Source organism: Emys orbicularis, chromosome 16 (assembly GCF_028017835.1).
Source record: "Emys orbicularis isolate rEmyOrb1 chromosome 16, rEmyOrb1.hap1, whole genome shotgun sequence".
NCBI classification, from domain to species: domain Eukaryota; kingdom Metazoa; phylum Chordata; order Testudines; family Emydidae; genus Emys; species Emys orbicularis.
In genome coordinates this window covers 31222485-31238879 of record NC_088698.1, presented here as the reverse complement: position 1 = coordinate 31238879, position 16395 = coordinate 31222485, and the positions used below count along the sequence as shown (strand labels likewise).

The 16395-nt window shown below is 44.7% G+C and overlaps 1 protein-coding gene across 1 annotated transcript in view; it reads right to left on the bottom strand.

Moving 5' to 3' along the window:
• The window catches only part of MYO18B (myosin XVIIIB), a 186471-nt gene that overhangs the window by 14567 nt on the left and 155509 nt on the right, over positions 1-16395 (bottom strand). The window contains exon 40 of the mRNA XM_065417569.1: positions 13342-13503. Coding sequence (XP_065273641.1) covers positions 13342-13503 — 162 coding nt within the window. The remainder of the gene's footprint in view (positions 1-13341; positions 13504-16395) is intronic.

The following is a 16395-nucleotide window of genomic DNA, read 5'->3' as shown; positions in this document are numbered from 1 at the left end:
CAGGGCTGGCCTAGGTATATTTGGTCCTGCCTCAGTGCTGGACTTAATGACCTCTCAAGGTCCCTTCCAGCTCAACAAGGACAAAGGTGTTAGATTAGAAGAGATTGACTCCTTGGAGTGTAATGAGTTTGGGCATTGTAGGAATTCAGCTGTCTTAGTAGTTTTGCACTAAGTTTGGAAAAAAAAAAAAAAAAAGCCAGTACCCTTAAAGAATTAGCAGCCTACACGCACTGCAGTCAGTCAATTCATCCACTGATTTAATCTAAACAGATTTTCAATTAGAAAGTGTACGCCATCGGGGGGCATTATGCAAGTGTGGGAGGAGAGAATTCTGTAAACCTGGTCAGCATCGGCCTTGCTGCTCTGCATGCTGCAGGCATTTTTATTTTGAGCATAGTGGCAGAATCAGCCTGTATTTTGCTACCCAGTCCTGCATTATGACAAGTCTTCTCTAGGATGTTGGTTTCAATTGCCAGAATTTTATCAAATTATAATGACATAAGTTAAAACTTTTGATCTGTCCATGTGCTGAATATCCCTGCAGGTCTACAACCATCTGCTGCACCTCTGAATTTATCTGTAAACAAACTGGTAGAAGCTGGAATTCAATCAAGACAGATTACCACCTCCTACTATACATTGATCCTTTATCATAGCTACTGTAAAGGAAATCTAACTGGCCTCTTTCATACTGTGACAGTGCTTAAAATTATGTCGAGCAATCTAGTAATGTTTGTATCTGAGATTAGTATGTTGCACTGCATTTTATCCAGAGAAAAGCAGAGGGGAAGCTGATATGCCTTTAGCAAGCAGTTACGAAGTGCTGCATGCCAAAGAAGTCCTTTCCTCCTGAATGAAATGTCCCTAGGTTCTTGTTGCCATCCAGCACTGAGAAGTTCTGTGCTACGCTGACATTTCTCCGGCTCTGAAGCGGTTCTCTGTATTATCTGTTATCTTGATTTGATGGAGGGACTATTAAAAGAGGCTTCAACCCTGGCTCTCCAGCCACACACAGAGACTGAGACTAACTTTCATTTACAATTAATTACATTCTGAGAAAGCACTTTGCATACCAGAGGCTAATTTCTCCCTTGTAACAAATTTCTGATTACTGGGTTGATCTACTGTCTCTAGGAACATTCCCACTAATAGTGATGTCATATCCTCTTTATTTTCCTGCCAGGACCGAAGAACAGCCAGTTTGAAATTCTGTCTGGGATGCTGGAACCTCTACATTCACCAGTGATACCTTCCTTCCGGGATTCATACGGGCTCTGGGCCAAGCCTGACGCTGTAGAGCCAGTGACCCTACTCTGAAATGCACAGCCAGGTAGCGGCGCTGGGCTCAATTCCCACAATTCATTTCTCAGTGATCTGAAAACGGATTGGAAGCAAGGGGGAAAGTTTAGGGACAGGGGACGTGCTTCTGGATGGGACCTTCTTGGTCATCGAGTCCAGCCCCTGCTCTCACAGTTTCATCCATAAATTTGTCAAGATCCATCTTAAAACCAGTTCAGTTGTTTTTCCTCACTCTTGCTTTGGGGAGGCTTTTCCAGAACCTGACCCCTTGGGTGGTTAGAAACCTCCTTCTCATTTCCAGTGAAAGCTTCTTCACGGCCAGTTTATCCCCCGTGGTTCTTGTGCCAACATTGTCCTATAGCGTAAATCGCTCATCTCTCACCCTGCTGTTCACCTCCCCACCTTCCTAGGCTTATCTTCAAAATCCATGGAAAGGGAAATCTCCCCTCCGCACACCAGTGCTGCCTTCCCGAAAACCCACTGTCACACTGAAAGCTTGGCAGCAAGGAGTGGCATTTTCAGAAGTACTCAGCACAGACCTAGCTGCACTGAAAGCAAAGGGAAACCTCCCTCTGACGGCGATGGGAGCAGAACTAGGCCAATGGGAAGCACATCCCTGGATGTCTGTGTGTGTGCCTGATTCGCCTCACAAGAGACAAAGCCAGGATCACCTATCCCAGTTCAGGTGGGTGTTTGGAAATGTGCCAGAGAAGAGAGAGGATGAGCACGGAGACCCACATGTTAATGAGACGATATCTCATGAAGATGGACAATTCAGCACAGTTCTAGATATATTTCATTCAAAGGGTCCATATGCTGTGTATTCTGGGAGCTCGTTTAATAAAGAATTGTGCAATGATCTTCTGCTCCTGTTTCCTGGCTTTGCTCCGCTACAGAATAAACACGATTGTGAACGCAGCGATGCCAAGGGCCTGCAATGAAACGCTGGCTTCCTCTGTAAAGGGAGTGACACAAGTGGCTGGACAGATGGCTTAAGAGTGCACTGGGCCCACCAGGGATTGGAATGGATGTACCATGATGACGAGCTTTCATGTCACAGCGGCTGCTTTAGAAGCATGCAAGCCAAGCATGGAAACTATGTGTAAAACGTCTGTTGAAAAAGCACCCCTCTCTGCAGTAAATCCCACATCTCTCGGCAATATGGGGTTACCCATGTGAAATTCACACTCATCAAGAGATTTCACCCAAGATGCTCCTCACCACAGGCTCTCTTATTACAGGGGAGTGCAGCCAGAGTTTGTCCGGCTGTTTGTGGAAGTTGCAAAGCCAGGACTGAAAATGGAAGAGACGCGTGAATTGCTAACATCACTCAGACAAGTCTCGTCCCCACTGCCAAGCTTTTTAGAGTGTCAATACACTGGTCGCACAGGGCTGTCTCTCAGTACTGTCCCCCCAGGAATGCAGGCCAATGAACAGCTGTGGCCTTTGGCTTTGAGAAATAAATATAGCAAAGGCATTAATTCTCATTGTGGCCAGACTGAACAGCCATTGGGCATGTATCATTAAGGTCCAGAGGAAGAAGCAATAGGACGTTATCAAATCTAATTTAGCCCATTAACCTGGGATCACTGCCGTACCACATTTCAGCCTAAAAACAGTATGAGATTTGCAGAATCAATGAAAACAATTTAATCCCACAATCTTTTTTAATACAGTTATATAACATAAACGAGCCACCTTCTCTTAAGAGCCACGGAAGCCTAACAGATAAGCACACTAACTAATAAAATACAGAAGACACACTGTTAAGCCAAACATGTTTTAACTGAATAAAAGAAACATGTAAAAAAAGCCTGAATCCCTATTTCAATGGTTCAAGTGCACACTCGTGAACCACAGCTCATATTTAACTGCAGTTTTTAAAATTTTCCATTCTCATCATAATTTTTTGGCCATGAAAAGAAGAAATATCACCCCAAAAAATAAAATGCTCACCCAACCAAATCTACTACTGTACCCCTTTCAGGAGTCTGATTTATCTTGTGTACCCCCAAGTTTCACCTCAACTGCTTGGTTACAAAATCAGACATAAAAATCCAAAAGTGTCACAGCACACTGTTACTGAAAAATGGCTTGCTTTCTCATTTGTACCATATAATTATAAAATAAATAAATTGGAATATAAATATTGTATTTACATTTCAGTGTATAGTATATAGAGCAGTATAAACCAGTCATTGTCTGTATGAAATTTTAGTTTGTACTGACGTCACTAGTCCTTTTTCTGTAGCTTGTTGTAAAAATAGGCAAATACCTAGAAGAGTTGGTGTACCCCCGGGAAGACCTCTGCATACCGCCAGGGGTACATGTACCCCTGATTGAGAACCACTGAGTTAGAGGAACTTTGCATTACAGGGCACAAGTACTAGACAGATAGTTCCCATTCTGAAATGTTACCCTGTTAGTATGTAAATTCAAATCTTAAGACTGAAGTGTCATCAATAACTCACAGAGCTTGAAATAAATGTTTGGCATGTTGGCCTTAGCCCTGTATTTCCTCATATTTTTCTGGTTTCAGCTACATCCTGAATGTCAGTTAAGCTCAGTGTGTGTGTTTCTCTGATTGTTTCAATTAGGGCTTTGGGCAGTGCTAGAAGAAGCACAATTTGTAAGCATATTATAATTGCAAAGCAAAATATTGTAAACACCACGGAAAACGCTTTGCCTAAATTAGAGGCAAACTAAGACCTGATACAAAAAAAATCTAAAAGCATTTGCAAGCCAAACAGAATTCTGTAGTGTGCAATCCACACCAAAGCAAATGACATACAACACTAATTAGTGAAGATTACACAGCAATTAACATGATTATGATTATGCTAGTTGAAATAATTTATACCATAACATCCACACTTGCATTGCAATACAATGCATGTCCAGAGAAAAAAGAATATCGACCAAATTATGCTCTTGGTTCTGCATGTATGAAAACCAGTACAGCTCCAAGGAAGTAAGAGAGAAGAACTTGTCCAGATTTCTCTAAGAAATTTTCCTGTCATGCTATCAATGCAAGGCAATAAAGTTTTTAATATAAATTATTTGCTTTTGATAATATCATCATGTTTTAAAATAAAATAAGTAACATGGCCATTTCCTGACTGCTCCAAGACCTCCAGTTCTAATATAATAAGAATATTCAGATACTGAAATCCAAACCTAGGTGATCTCCCTTTTTTGTGTGTCTTCAAGCGGTTCTTTCCCTATGATAGTAAACATATAAATAAATTATAAAGTTCAAAGTAATTTATTATCTGGGATTAGGCTCTGACTATCATCAGATACGAACAGTGAGCCCCCACAAGATCTTAAGAACAATTGGATGTATCCTGATCTGTTTTCATGGACATGAAAGTGTGACACTGTCCTCTCAAGACTCAAGAGCTACAATTGAGAGCTGTGCTGATGGCTCTATGTGGTCAGTGTTGCTGTCATATGTGCTACCAGAGCCGGCTCTAACTTTTTTGCTGCCCCAAGCAGCAAAAAACAAGCGCCGCCCCCCCGACCCCCCCCCCCGCCGAGCACCGCGCCGCCGGAACCCCCCCCCCAGCGCCGCGCCCCGCGCCGCCCCCCCCGCCGAGCGCCACACCGCACCGCCGGAACCCCCCCCCCCAGTGCCGCGACCCGCGCCGCCCCCCCACCGAGCGCCACACCGCACCGCCGGAACCCCCCCCCAGCGCCGCGACCCGCGCCGCCCCCCCCGCCGAGTGCCGCGCCACCGGAGCCCGCCCCCCCCGCAACCGAGCGCCGCCGGACCCCCCCCCCCCGAGCACCGCGCCCCGCGCCGCCCCCCTGCCGAGCGCCGCCGGAGCGCCCCCCCCCCCGCGGAATGCCGCGCCGCGCTGCCCCCCGCCACCCCAAGATTGGCCGCCCCTTACCAGGTGCCGCCCCAAGCATGTGCTTGGTTGCCTGGTGCCTGGAGCCGGCCCTGTGTGCTACCACATCTGAGAGAGACTAAGCTTTGTTTCCAAGAACTCCCTTGGATGGCAGGGTCTAACAATGCTAAGGAGGCACCAGGGGGAAAGTATAGCTACTGATGTTCATCAGCCATCGACTTGGAATTGAAATCCTTGGATGCTTTGCATTCACAAGGGCAGCGTAGCTGCAGTGAATAGTGCCACAAGGTTCCCAAGCTGAGATAGCATGTGCTAAGTGTCACAAATATATGTCTGTCTTCTACTCCTGCTGTCTCGTAAACTAGTAACAGCTCATTGAGATCATCTGGGGAAAGGGGAACTCTGCTTCAAGAGAGGAAACTGACAGCTTCCAAACAAGACCCTGCAGGAAGACTAGCACCAGAGGGACCAGAGCAAGTAGCTCTCATTCGTCAAGAAGAGTTGTCCTATGGCATGAAAAGAGATTGAGTGAAACTGTGTCTCTTACTCCTCCCCTTCGCTCCTGAAGGTAGCTTCACTCACCTGTTGTAACAAGGTCTGCAGAAAGTCTTTGCAGATCCCATAATCACCAGTGCTGGGCGGCACTCATCTTTGGTACTTGCAGAGAGACATTTAAAGCTTGAGCAATGTAAATATTTACTACCAGCTTGTCAGCACAGATGCCAATCGAGCCAAAATTACCATTGCAGACAAACGTAAACATTGTGCCATTTTGTCATCACTCCTCTTGGAAGAGTCTACACTAATATTGCAATGAGCATGCCTGAACACTCCTGCCCTCTACTGCACGAAACTAGAGCCACATGTCACAGGCCACACACTAGTAACAGCTAATGGAGCTGTTCCTTTTGCAGCAGGACAGTCAAAGTTCTGTCCCCACCATCACCACGAAGCTCCAAGTATGCATCATTGTGAGAACCATGACGTTTCTAGGGTGCAGTGGGCTTGTTACCAAATCAATGGGCCTAGAGAAAAGACAGACCCTTCATCCCACAGAACAGTATCTGCAAGGAACCCAGAGTGTAAGAGATGACTGCTATAGTATAACTTCAGTCTAGTAGGGATGTGACGAATACCCAAAACGGTTATGATTTTTATGTGTGTGTCCAGTCACTCTGGGACTGTTCAGAATTGTTTGGATACTGACCCCTCCAAGTGAAGGCCCCCTGAATAGTCCCCTATCTCCTGCATACTGGGCTTAGAAGCTCTGTAGTTCAGCAATTTCAACCTTGTTACCCAAGGATGCAGTAAATTCACATAGTTTTGAATTCACTTTCTAATAAAAAGTTGACATTTTATTCCGACTGTGAGATGTCTCTGATTTACTGGGATTCAGAGTTGACAGCCATTTTTGTCCAAATACTTAATATCAGAGAATTATAGAAAAAGTTAATCAAATTCCTGATCTCTGTACACTGGGCTGAATATAATAGCCTTATATCACTCCCTTTTGGGAGCTGCTAGTTCGGGGAAGGAAAACTATCCCGCATATATTAGCAAGAAGTGAATGCTAGGTAGATTTGTTTCTCATTACTGGGGGTTTGTGTAAGCAAAATCTTAATAAAACTGAGATCAACTGAGACAAGACACATAGGCTCTTTCTCATTAACTCACTAGATTCATCATCTTCCGTTTGTTTTCATTTGATACAGCTTCCTGCCTAGTACTTCAGTCTTAGATTATCTGAGGCCATTTGCAGGTATAAGGTTAGGATTTGGACTTTGCCTTTCCATGGACTTTAGAACAACTCGAGATTGTGACATCTCTTCCAGCCTGAATGCAAAGGATTGCTTTGAAATTAGGTCATGGCTGGACCAACATGTTGCTTTTATTTCTCTCTTTATAGAGATAAATACTGTGCTGCCCACAGTCTCCAATGCTGCCCGTTTAGTATAAATCCAGCACAGTTCATCTCAATAATGTAGTTTAATCCATAATTTCTGATTTATTGCCATTCATTTGCAGTTACGCCTAAGTAATTTGGACCAAAGACCTAAGGCAGCCATAGGAATGAAGATAAAAGCATTCTTAAATACAATGCTAGAGTAGAATTCTGCACACCAAGGATGCTCTGCTCTCTGATGAAGGACTCGTGTCAATTACCTATGCCTAAGTCAAACCATTGCTTTTATTGGTTTTAAATTCCATTTCATACCAGCAATAGACAAGGCTCAGAAAGGCATTTTCAAACTACCACAAAAGGTATTTAAAATATTAGCTGCGTGGGGACTTGCTCTTCAGAAAATTAATTCTGGTTTGTATTTATTTTACCATGTAAACCTGAATTCACAGGGCTCAGACCGCTGCACAATAAGAATGGAGTGTTTAACATTATAGGGAAGACACCAGTATTAATCTTGAAAAATCACATAAACTCCGTGTAGCTACATATCAGACTCTGCACACAACTACAGGGTGACTATACATCATGTAGGCACTAAACCCCACTTTGCAATGACTGCAGTCTGAAAGTCAGGTAATTTTGTATACAGAAATGAAAAAGATATGTGCACAATATAAGCAAAAACGACTTGGAGCTAGATTGTGCCATGGATTGTGTGGGCATGAGACGTGCCAGGGGGTAACCTCCTCCCTTGCCCCACTGCACACACAAATCTCTTATGTTCCTGTATAGTCTCCCTGGCCTTGGTTCTGGGTATGCTAGAGAAAGCAGGTGGGTGGTGAGTGGGTAGAGGCTTGGCTAGTGCAGCTGATCTGGGGAGAGGAGTACTGCAAATAAATACTGGGAGCATGGAGAGATTCCCTTCCCTACGCAGCCCCTGGGCCAATGGAGCTATGTACCTTCTCCCACGCAGGGCTCCTGGCAAAGCAATGACATAGACTTTGATCTCAGGACTTCTGAAAATCCAGCCCATGTAAGTACTTCACATCTGAGATGTAAAGTCACTGTCTGTCTGAAGATCCCCATAATACCAGGGAGGAATTTCAAGTAAGATGCCCACCTTTTGTCTTCATTTCCAGGGCTATTTGGAGGGTTTCAGTCAAATCCTTAACACTTAGGTGCCCAATTCTGAACCCTTCCTCATGCAGAGTAGCATTTCCTCATGTCAGGATTCTCTCTGGTTTCAACTGGCCTGTTCCCAGGAATAAATTCTATCCCTGCAAGCAAAGGCTGCACACTTGGCCTCTGTGCTAATGTCGTTTTGTGTGTGTTTTATGTTCCGACCTTTTTCCGGGGCTAATTTCCTCAGTTTCTAGTCCCTTACAGCTGTGAGCCAAGCTGAGCCACGTTAAGTATCTAGCTGTCTGGCTGCTTATATATGCCATTGTCCAACTTGCTTACAGCATGTTTACATTTTCTTCAAAAATTAACATGTCATACATTTATACACTTTAATATAAAAACTTCCCTCAGTGGTAAACATGTGAGCATATGGCACACAAATCCACAGATAGACTGCATTATCTCTTTAAATCACCTCTAGAGAATACATCAAGGAATATCATCCTGCTTGAAGTGTGTTTTTGAAGTAGCGGCTTTCATCTAACATTCCACTGATCCTGGTTTGGAACCAACTACCTTCTTTGATTTGATGGTTTGACCTTAAATACCACACTCTCCCACTGAGCTTCCTTCTCCACATGTTGAAAAGAATGTAGCCTGAAACATTTTCACAGCCTCTGGGCCAATGACTGTGTAGTACCTGACCTGATTAGGTGGTCACTTTTCTACAGAGGTTTAAATAATGTATTAAAATTAATGACACAACAGTATTAACCTCTCAATTATGCCCCACAATGTAACTTTCCTGTTTCCACCTCTTTTCTCTACTCTTCAGCCTATAAAATTGCAACTACCTTAAATGATGGTGCGATCTGTCAAACCAAGACATATTCGTAAAATGCATACTTGACAAGACATTCTTCGTGATCTTTGGTACTCTTTTGCCATTGTGTGATAACTCCCCATTTTTAACATTCATGTGTAATAACATCTACGGGTGTCTCCTCTGTTCCCCTCCAGGTACCTGCAAACTAGACAAGATTGGGAAAAAAACTTTCCAAGAGTGCTTGCTGAAGGCTGCTTCTGAGTAGTTTAGCAGACTAAAATAGTTCATTAGTTGGTGTGTTATGCAAACATGCATATTGAACAAAATACAAAATTGTGTATATTTTAATTAGACAGCAAGTATTGAAAATGTAATCAAATATCTTTGCCAGATAAGCCACTTTGATGAATCCATCAGCAATGTTTGCAAATTGATTGATTTTTCCCCGCTACTGTTTTAAAATTACACTGGCTTGAAAGAAAAACAAATGTGAAATCAGTAGATGTCACCACCTGTGGTGATTGGGACTGATTCAAAAGGCAATCCTGGTGCCCAGTAATCATTGGTGCGGTTTTATTACTGAATAACCATCGACATGCAATAAGCCACCTGCAGCAGTTATGTTTAGGTTCTCACTTGGACCTGCAGTTGCTTTTACATTCAGATTAGAATCACATCTCCTGAGAGTTTGCCCTCCACTGTCCACACCGAATGGGCGACAATGGTTCTAGCTGAGATATTGGTGCATTGCTCAGGAAAAGGTCTGGTAGGCAGCTCTTGGGACATGTCGGTTGAAGCAGTCAAGAGATGGAAGGAGATGTTCATTCCCTCTTTTCTCTCCATTAAATGGTGGGAACAGGTGTGAGAGTCTCTGTGAGCAGCAGTAGACAGCACTCCGACCGTAAGCCTTTTACCTTCCCACCACCAACTGGGGCATAGATGGAGTCATGCAGACAATAACTTAATGTACAATGGCACATAATTCAGTGTGTCATTTTTCTCTGCCTAGATGGGTGAGTTTGCATGTGTCTCCAGTTGTAGCTAAAGCTTTTGACAAGGCACATGATTGCTAAAGGGCAAACACAAGCCACTGGCATCACAGCACTAGTCTGACTAGCAAACAGAGACCCAAACATCTCTCCCTACTTCTTGCTTCACAGCTGTGGCTATATCGCCATCCCTGACGCCTCCACAAACAACAAGCTTTTCTGAAGCAAATTGTGAACGGCTGCTGCACACTTTCCGATGGGGCAGAATGTTAGACCGGAGCCAGCCCATTAGGGGACTGCAGAACGTGTTGATGTCACCAAAATATCAGCATCTGGGCCAGGCGTCTTCAGTGTGCGCTTGCTCTGAGAATCTCGAGCTCTGCTGAGCTCAGTGGCATGACTGTGTCCGTCAGAGGCAATATCAACTCCATAAGAATAGGCAGCTTGCAGCCCAACTGAAGGAGCAGGGGCTCCTGTGCAAGGCTGCTCATGCGAAGCCAGGGCTGAGATCAGTCTCAGAAGCGGAGGCAATTTCTCTATAAGACATCATGCTTCTTCCTCCAGGGCTGCAACAAGTGCGATCACAGCTTCTCTCTTCTTCTAGCTCTTCCATTGTTCACTAAGCCCCAAACGAGACAATAGACAGCTACCACTATCTGGGAGACCTAGAGGGAAAAGCCCAGTAGGAACCAATTAAATGGACCTCTGCCAGATCCAGTAACAAAACCACGTATTTACTAAAAAGTGACAAAGCGTCCTGTGGCACCTTCTAGACTAACAGACGTATTGGAGCATAAGCTTTCGTGGATGAATGCCCACTTCGTCAGACGCATGACATGTATTTACTATTTGTTCTTCTCTGTTGCTAAGTAGAACTTTTAAAGTTTTGTCAAAGAAGAAAAATAATAGCTTGTTTGTTCCAAAATGTGGTTAAAAAAAGCCATGGTAGACATTTCTGTGGTTCTTGCTCAAAGTCTGTCTTGTTCTTGTTTGTTTATCACAAGCACTGGGGCGCTATGATGGATACAACTTGCTGCAATGTTAAGCCTGTCCGTGGCGTGGATTTACCTTCCAGCTACAGATAACATTTGTCTTTTTAGACAGCTGGTTCATCCCATGTATTCTATTCAGTGTCTGCACCACACTCCAGTCCAGACCTAACAATTCACACTGAGAACAGAGTGGCACTTTTGATTTTGAGTTTTCCCTCCTATATTCTCCTATGGGGCCCATTCTGTCTGTACACACTTGATAGCTATTTTGCATTGACAGAAGGAACAGCAGTAGTCTGAGCTTGGCAAACCCCTCTCATTAGCACTCAGCAAAGTATACATGGTCTGTGACACATGAGATGTCCACGTGGCCTACCCTGTCCTGTCAAACAGAGAGAAATTTCAGTGGCAGCTGCCAGATATGGTTTCCATTGCCGACTTCATTCTGCTGCAAATCTGACCAAGTATCCAAAATGGAAGGGCTTGAAATAAGCATGCCCTACATTGCAAAGGCTGTCAAACAGCCGCTGAACTGCTTCAAGAGTAGAAGAAAGATCTTGTGCTTAAAGCAGTAGACTGGGATTCAGGAGAGCTGGGTAAATCACTTAGACTCTCTGTGCCCCAGTTCCTCATCTGCAAAACAGAGACAATAATATTTCCCTCCCTGGCATGCTGGTGAAGTGCTAAGGTACGAGGTGAAATGCACCGTGGAAGAAGTCTAAATTTAAAAATGTAGTTTGGTTTGTGCTGTAGGCCACAATTCCTGTTTTCCCTTTTGTGGAATTGATCAGTATTGTGACGTGCTTGGTGATCTGACCAAAAATGGCCTGTCCATCCACTGATTCACACACATTTCCTTCGTGCCACCATCTCCACCCACACCAAGCTTCTGAGCACGGGCGCTATGGGTGAAATCCTGACCCCACTGACGTCAGTGGGAAAAGTCCCATTAACCTCAGTGAGGCCAGGGTTTCACCTGCAGGAGAGTAGCCACACAATTACTGTAAATAAACATCTAGGTGTGGGTCGATTACAGTGTCCAATACAAGCAATGTGAAATCCTCTCATGTTAGGTCATGGTCTTCCAACTCATTCGGTAAATGCCTCTGTCTCTCTTTAATATCACCATTTTCTGTTGCTTCACATAACATTCCCATTGCTAATAGTGCTAAGGCAGCTACCAATTGCAGTAGGAGCATCTATGTAGAGAAATCATAGAGTACTTCCTAACACAGTGGTTCTCAGAGGTCTGCCAGGGGATACACCAACTCACCTAGATATTTACCTAGTTTTACAACAGGCTACAAAAAGCACTAGCGAAGTCAGTACAAACTAACATTTCATACAGACAATGACTGGTTTATACTGCTCTATGTACTAGACACTGAAATGTAAGTACAACATTTATATTCTAATCAATTTATTTTATAATTATATGGTAAAATGAGAAAGTAAGCAATTTTTCCGTAATACTGTGATGTGACACTTTTGTATTTTTATGTCTGATTTTATAAGCAAGTAGTTTTTAAGTGTGGTGAAACTTGGGAGTACAAGACAAATCAGACTCCTGAAAGAGGTACAGCCATCTGGAAAGGTTGAGAGCCACTGTCCTAACATGATACTGCAGTAATGAGGTGAGTACTAAAGATAAAGATGTGACTAAGACTGCGTGAAACAGGGAACTCTGAATACCAGTCTTAAGTTTTCCCAAACTTATTGTGACTCAAAGTTCTGGATATTGATCCGAACAGAAAGTCCAAAGCTTTTTAACGTTCACCAGTCAGTAGTTCTTACCCAGCTGAATGTAGTCTCTTATATTGAAAAGGGCAATGAACAATCATCGGAAATAAACATCAGATAGTAACCTACCTCACAACTAAATGTCATTGCTTTGGAGGTCTGGTCAAGTGAAGGGGACTGGTGTGGAAGAGTTGATGTTACTTTGTACCTGCCTCTTTTATAATTCTAGGAGGGCAAGATGCAGAAGTGCAGCTTTACACAGGAAATACTGTACCCTTAAAATACCATTCGCCTAATGGCGCCTTGCTGTCTTGTTGCAATCTGCCAAGTTTAAAAGCACGCAAAATCAGAAACCTGGATGGCTTTTTAAAAAGAAGTAACTGATTCCGAGCTGGCTGCTGCAGCTCCTGAAGGCCCTAGGAAGGCTATCTATGTTTTCTTGGCTGCGGTGCCTTGTACATCCTCCTGTGTGTGGCACTTGGCATTTAGTGTTTAAAGTTTCTACAGAGGATATGTTTGGTGTGAGCTCTCTGTTTCTCACATCTCGACCTGCAGCACATACCATCCATTACCAGTGATGTTTTTTTAGTCTAAGAAAGTTCTGGACAGGTCTTACCTCAGGCTCGGGGTGCTGCGGCTGCCCAGGGATTGCCTTGAGAGACTTCCAGCCACACTGGGACCTGAAGGTGATGACCAGCCCACTGAAGACCCCATCCAGGATTTGATGCTTTCTTCTGGCTCCAGACTTAGAGTGGAGCCTAAGCTAGACTGATTGTCCCTGTAAGCAGAACACACCACCATTTTACTTTGCATTCACTCTGGCATGCCCTCCTTCTCCAAAGACAGCAAAGAAAGCTGAGGTAAGCTGGCAAATCGGGTATTTGAAAACCTTATCCTGACTAGGCTATCTCACCTGGCTTCGCAGGTTCCCTGGACTGGAAACAACCACATGTCAGCCTCTCACTGTGTTGCCGAATTTGTGCTCCAGACCCAGGTCAAACCAAGCCATGCACAGGAAAAATGAAGTGGGGGAAAGATGACTAAAACCTAGATGGGTTCTCTCAGGGTGGTAGTTTGGGGTGGCTTTTGTTTGTAGCTGTTTTCAACTACCTGAAGGGGGGTTCCAAAGAGGATGGAGCTCAGCTGTTCTCAGTGGTGGCAGATGACAGAACAAGGAGCAATGGTCTCAAGTTGCAGTGGGGGAGGTTTAGGTTGGATATTAGGAAACACTATTTCACTAGGAGGGTGGTGAAGCACTGGAATGCGTTACCTAGGGAGGTGGTGGAATCTCCTTCCTTGGAGGTTTTTAAGGCCCGGCTTGACAAAGCCCTGGCTGGGATGATTTAGTTGGGAATTGGTCCTGCTTTGAGCAGGGGGTTGGACTAGATGACCTCCTGAGGTCCCTTCCAACCCTGATATTCTATGATTCTATGATCTGTATTGGTCCCTTCATCCCTAATCATTTTTTTTTTTGCACCTTTAGATGACAGAAACTGTTCTGGTCTTTCACAACATCAGCACAGATGGGCTCAGAGTCTGCTTTCAGTGCACATGAAACAAACTTTTCCGGGCAACATGATTTTCATGCAATTGCCACTTCAGATGGCTGTTTCTCCTTATGCTGGTGAAAATGCTCTGTAAACCAGCTTGGTGGTGTGCAAACACAATCCCCATCTTATTCACTGTATGTTCAGCTGTGGGATGATGGCTTTAATTGTAAAACACATTTGAACCAGTCCTCCTGGTCTGTATCAGAGGTGGGCACAAACCTTCCAAAAGGGTTTCACACTATGTTAGGGGTTTGGTCCCTGTATTCATTTGTCATTAGTGTCCACTCCTGATATGGTGATAGGTTGATTCCCTTTAAGAGATTCACTCCCTTTAAAAGTACAAGCCAGTTTAATATTCTCAAATCAGACCCGGCAAAGAAAAAAAATTGAGACCATCTATCTTGGATTATAGGCAGAATATCTAGGGAAAATGTGGAAGATCAATGTAGCTGCAGGGTATGTAAAGGCAATACATCTGAAATTACATCTGAAACTAATCAAAGCACATCTAATACGAACACAATCACATTTTCAACAGGTATTGACATCTCCTTGGAAAACGAGATTTTGACAACTATGAGTCAATATCACAAAAAAGGTGAAAAGCTTTAACCAGCCAGCAAATCTTAGGGTTCACTTACATATCTCCAGGGCCGGTGCTACCATTAAGGCAAACTAGGCGGTTGCCTAGAGCGCCAAGATTTGGGGGCGCCAAAAAGCGGTGCCCCCAAATTTTTTTTACAGCGTTCCTACGCCCCCTCCCCAAGCACGTGGTCGCCGCTCCACTTCTCCCGCCTCCCAGGCTTGCAGCGCCAATCAGCTGTTTGGCGCCGCAAGCCTGGGAGGGGAGAAGAATTAGAGCGGGGGCGGCGTGCTTGGGGAGGAGGCAGAGCAGAGGTGAGCTGGGGTGGGGAGCTGCTGCACGGCTCCCCGGGGGGGGGAGGGGGGAGCTGCTATGTGGGGGGGCGCCTCAGGGCGGGGGGGGAGCTGCCGCGGGGGGGCGCCTCAGGGCGGAGGGGGTGCGGGGAGCTGCCACAGGGCTGGGAGGGGGGGACAGCACAAGGTGGAAGTTTCGCCTAGGGCCCGAAACTTCCTTGCACCGGCCCTGCATATCTCTTCTTAAACAGGCGGATTCCAGGGCCGTCTGGACACTGTAATGAATGAAGAAAAGATCATTGCACTTGGCGATGGATTGTGCTGTCTTTACTAAACCACAGTGGAAGTCAGAGGATCAGCTTCTGTTTGAGGAGATCGAAAACATTTCAGATTCATTGTAACACAACTTTCTCCTCCAGCTGTCATTACAAGGAGGAGCAGAGCTACCAGGGCCTTTTCCTATCTGTCCAAAATATGTCCTAAAAATCAGACACACTGGAGAAGAAAGGCATATGGGTGTGCGTGCGCACACACACACACAGAGGCCACCGTTGTGCACACTGGGGGAGAGGTATATTGGTAGAGTGATGTATGCCAGTCCAGAGCCCACTGATGGTAGTGCAAGTTGTGTCAGTTGGATGGCTAACTATCCTGTAACATGCTCAAACACAGCCCAGATCTGTAGGCTGACTAAAGGGCCTGATGTGACAAGTACATGTTATGCCTGCTGTGAGCCACAGTGCTATTTGCAGTTCTTCTGCATCAGAGCGTATTGGCTTTCCTAGGATCTACTTAATGCAATATGTTTGGGGCTTGACGCTGCTCTCACGCCTGTGTGCATCAGAATTAACTCCACTGAAGTCAGAGGGGAGACACAACATCAGGCATTGAGCAGTTGTAAATCTGAGCCCCCTGCAATGCATCATAAACCTGGTTTGTTATAGAGCTGGTAGCGTTCAATGAACCGTCCAGAAGGACTGAATTTACTAATTCAACTTAGTAACAGGTTGTGCTGGTTTTAGGATCCACTGGTTAAAAGTTAAAGACTGCAGGGAAATGAGAAAATCTGAAGCCATGGATGTAGAGGAGGGGTAAATAACTGTAAAAAGGGCAGAACACCATTTTCCTCAGCACAGCAGCCTGGAGAGTCCCTGCTGAGAAGTACTTCTCATCTCCAAGGAAAGCATGACTTGTATCTGAAATCAGTTTTGATTAGAAAGGGCATTTTTGAGCTCTTGGGTTCC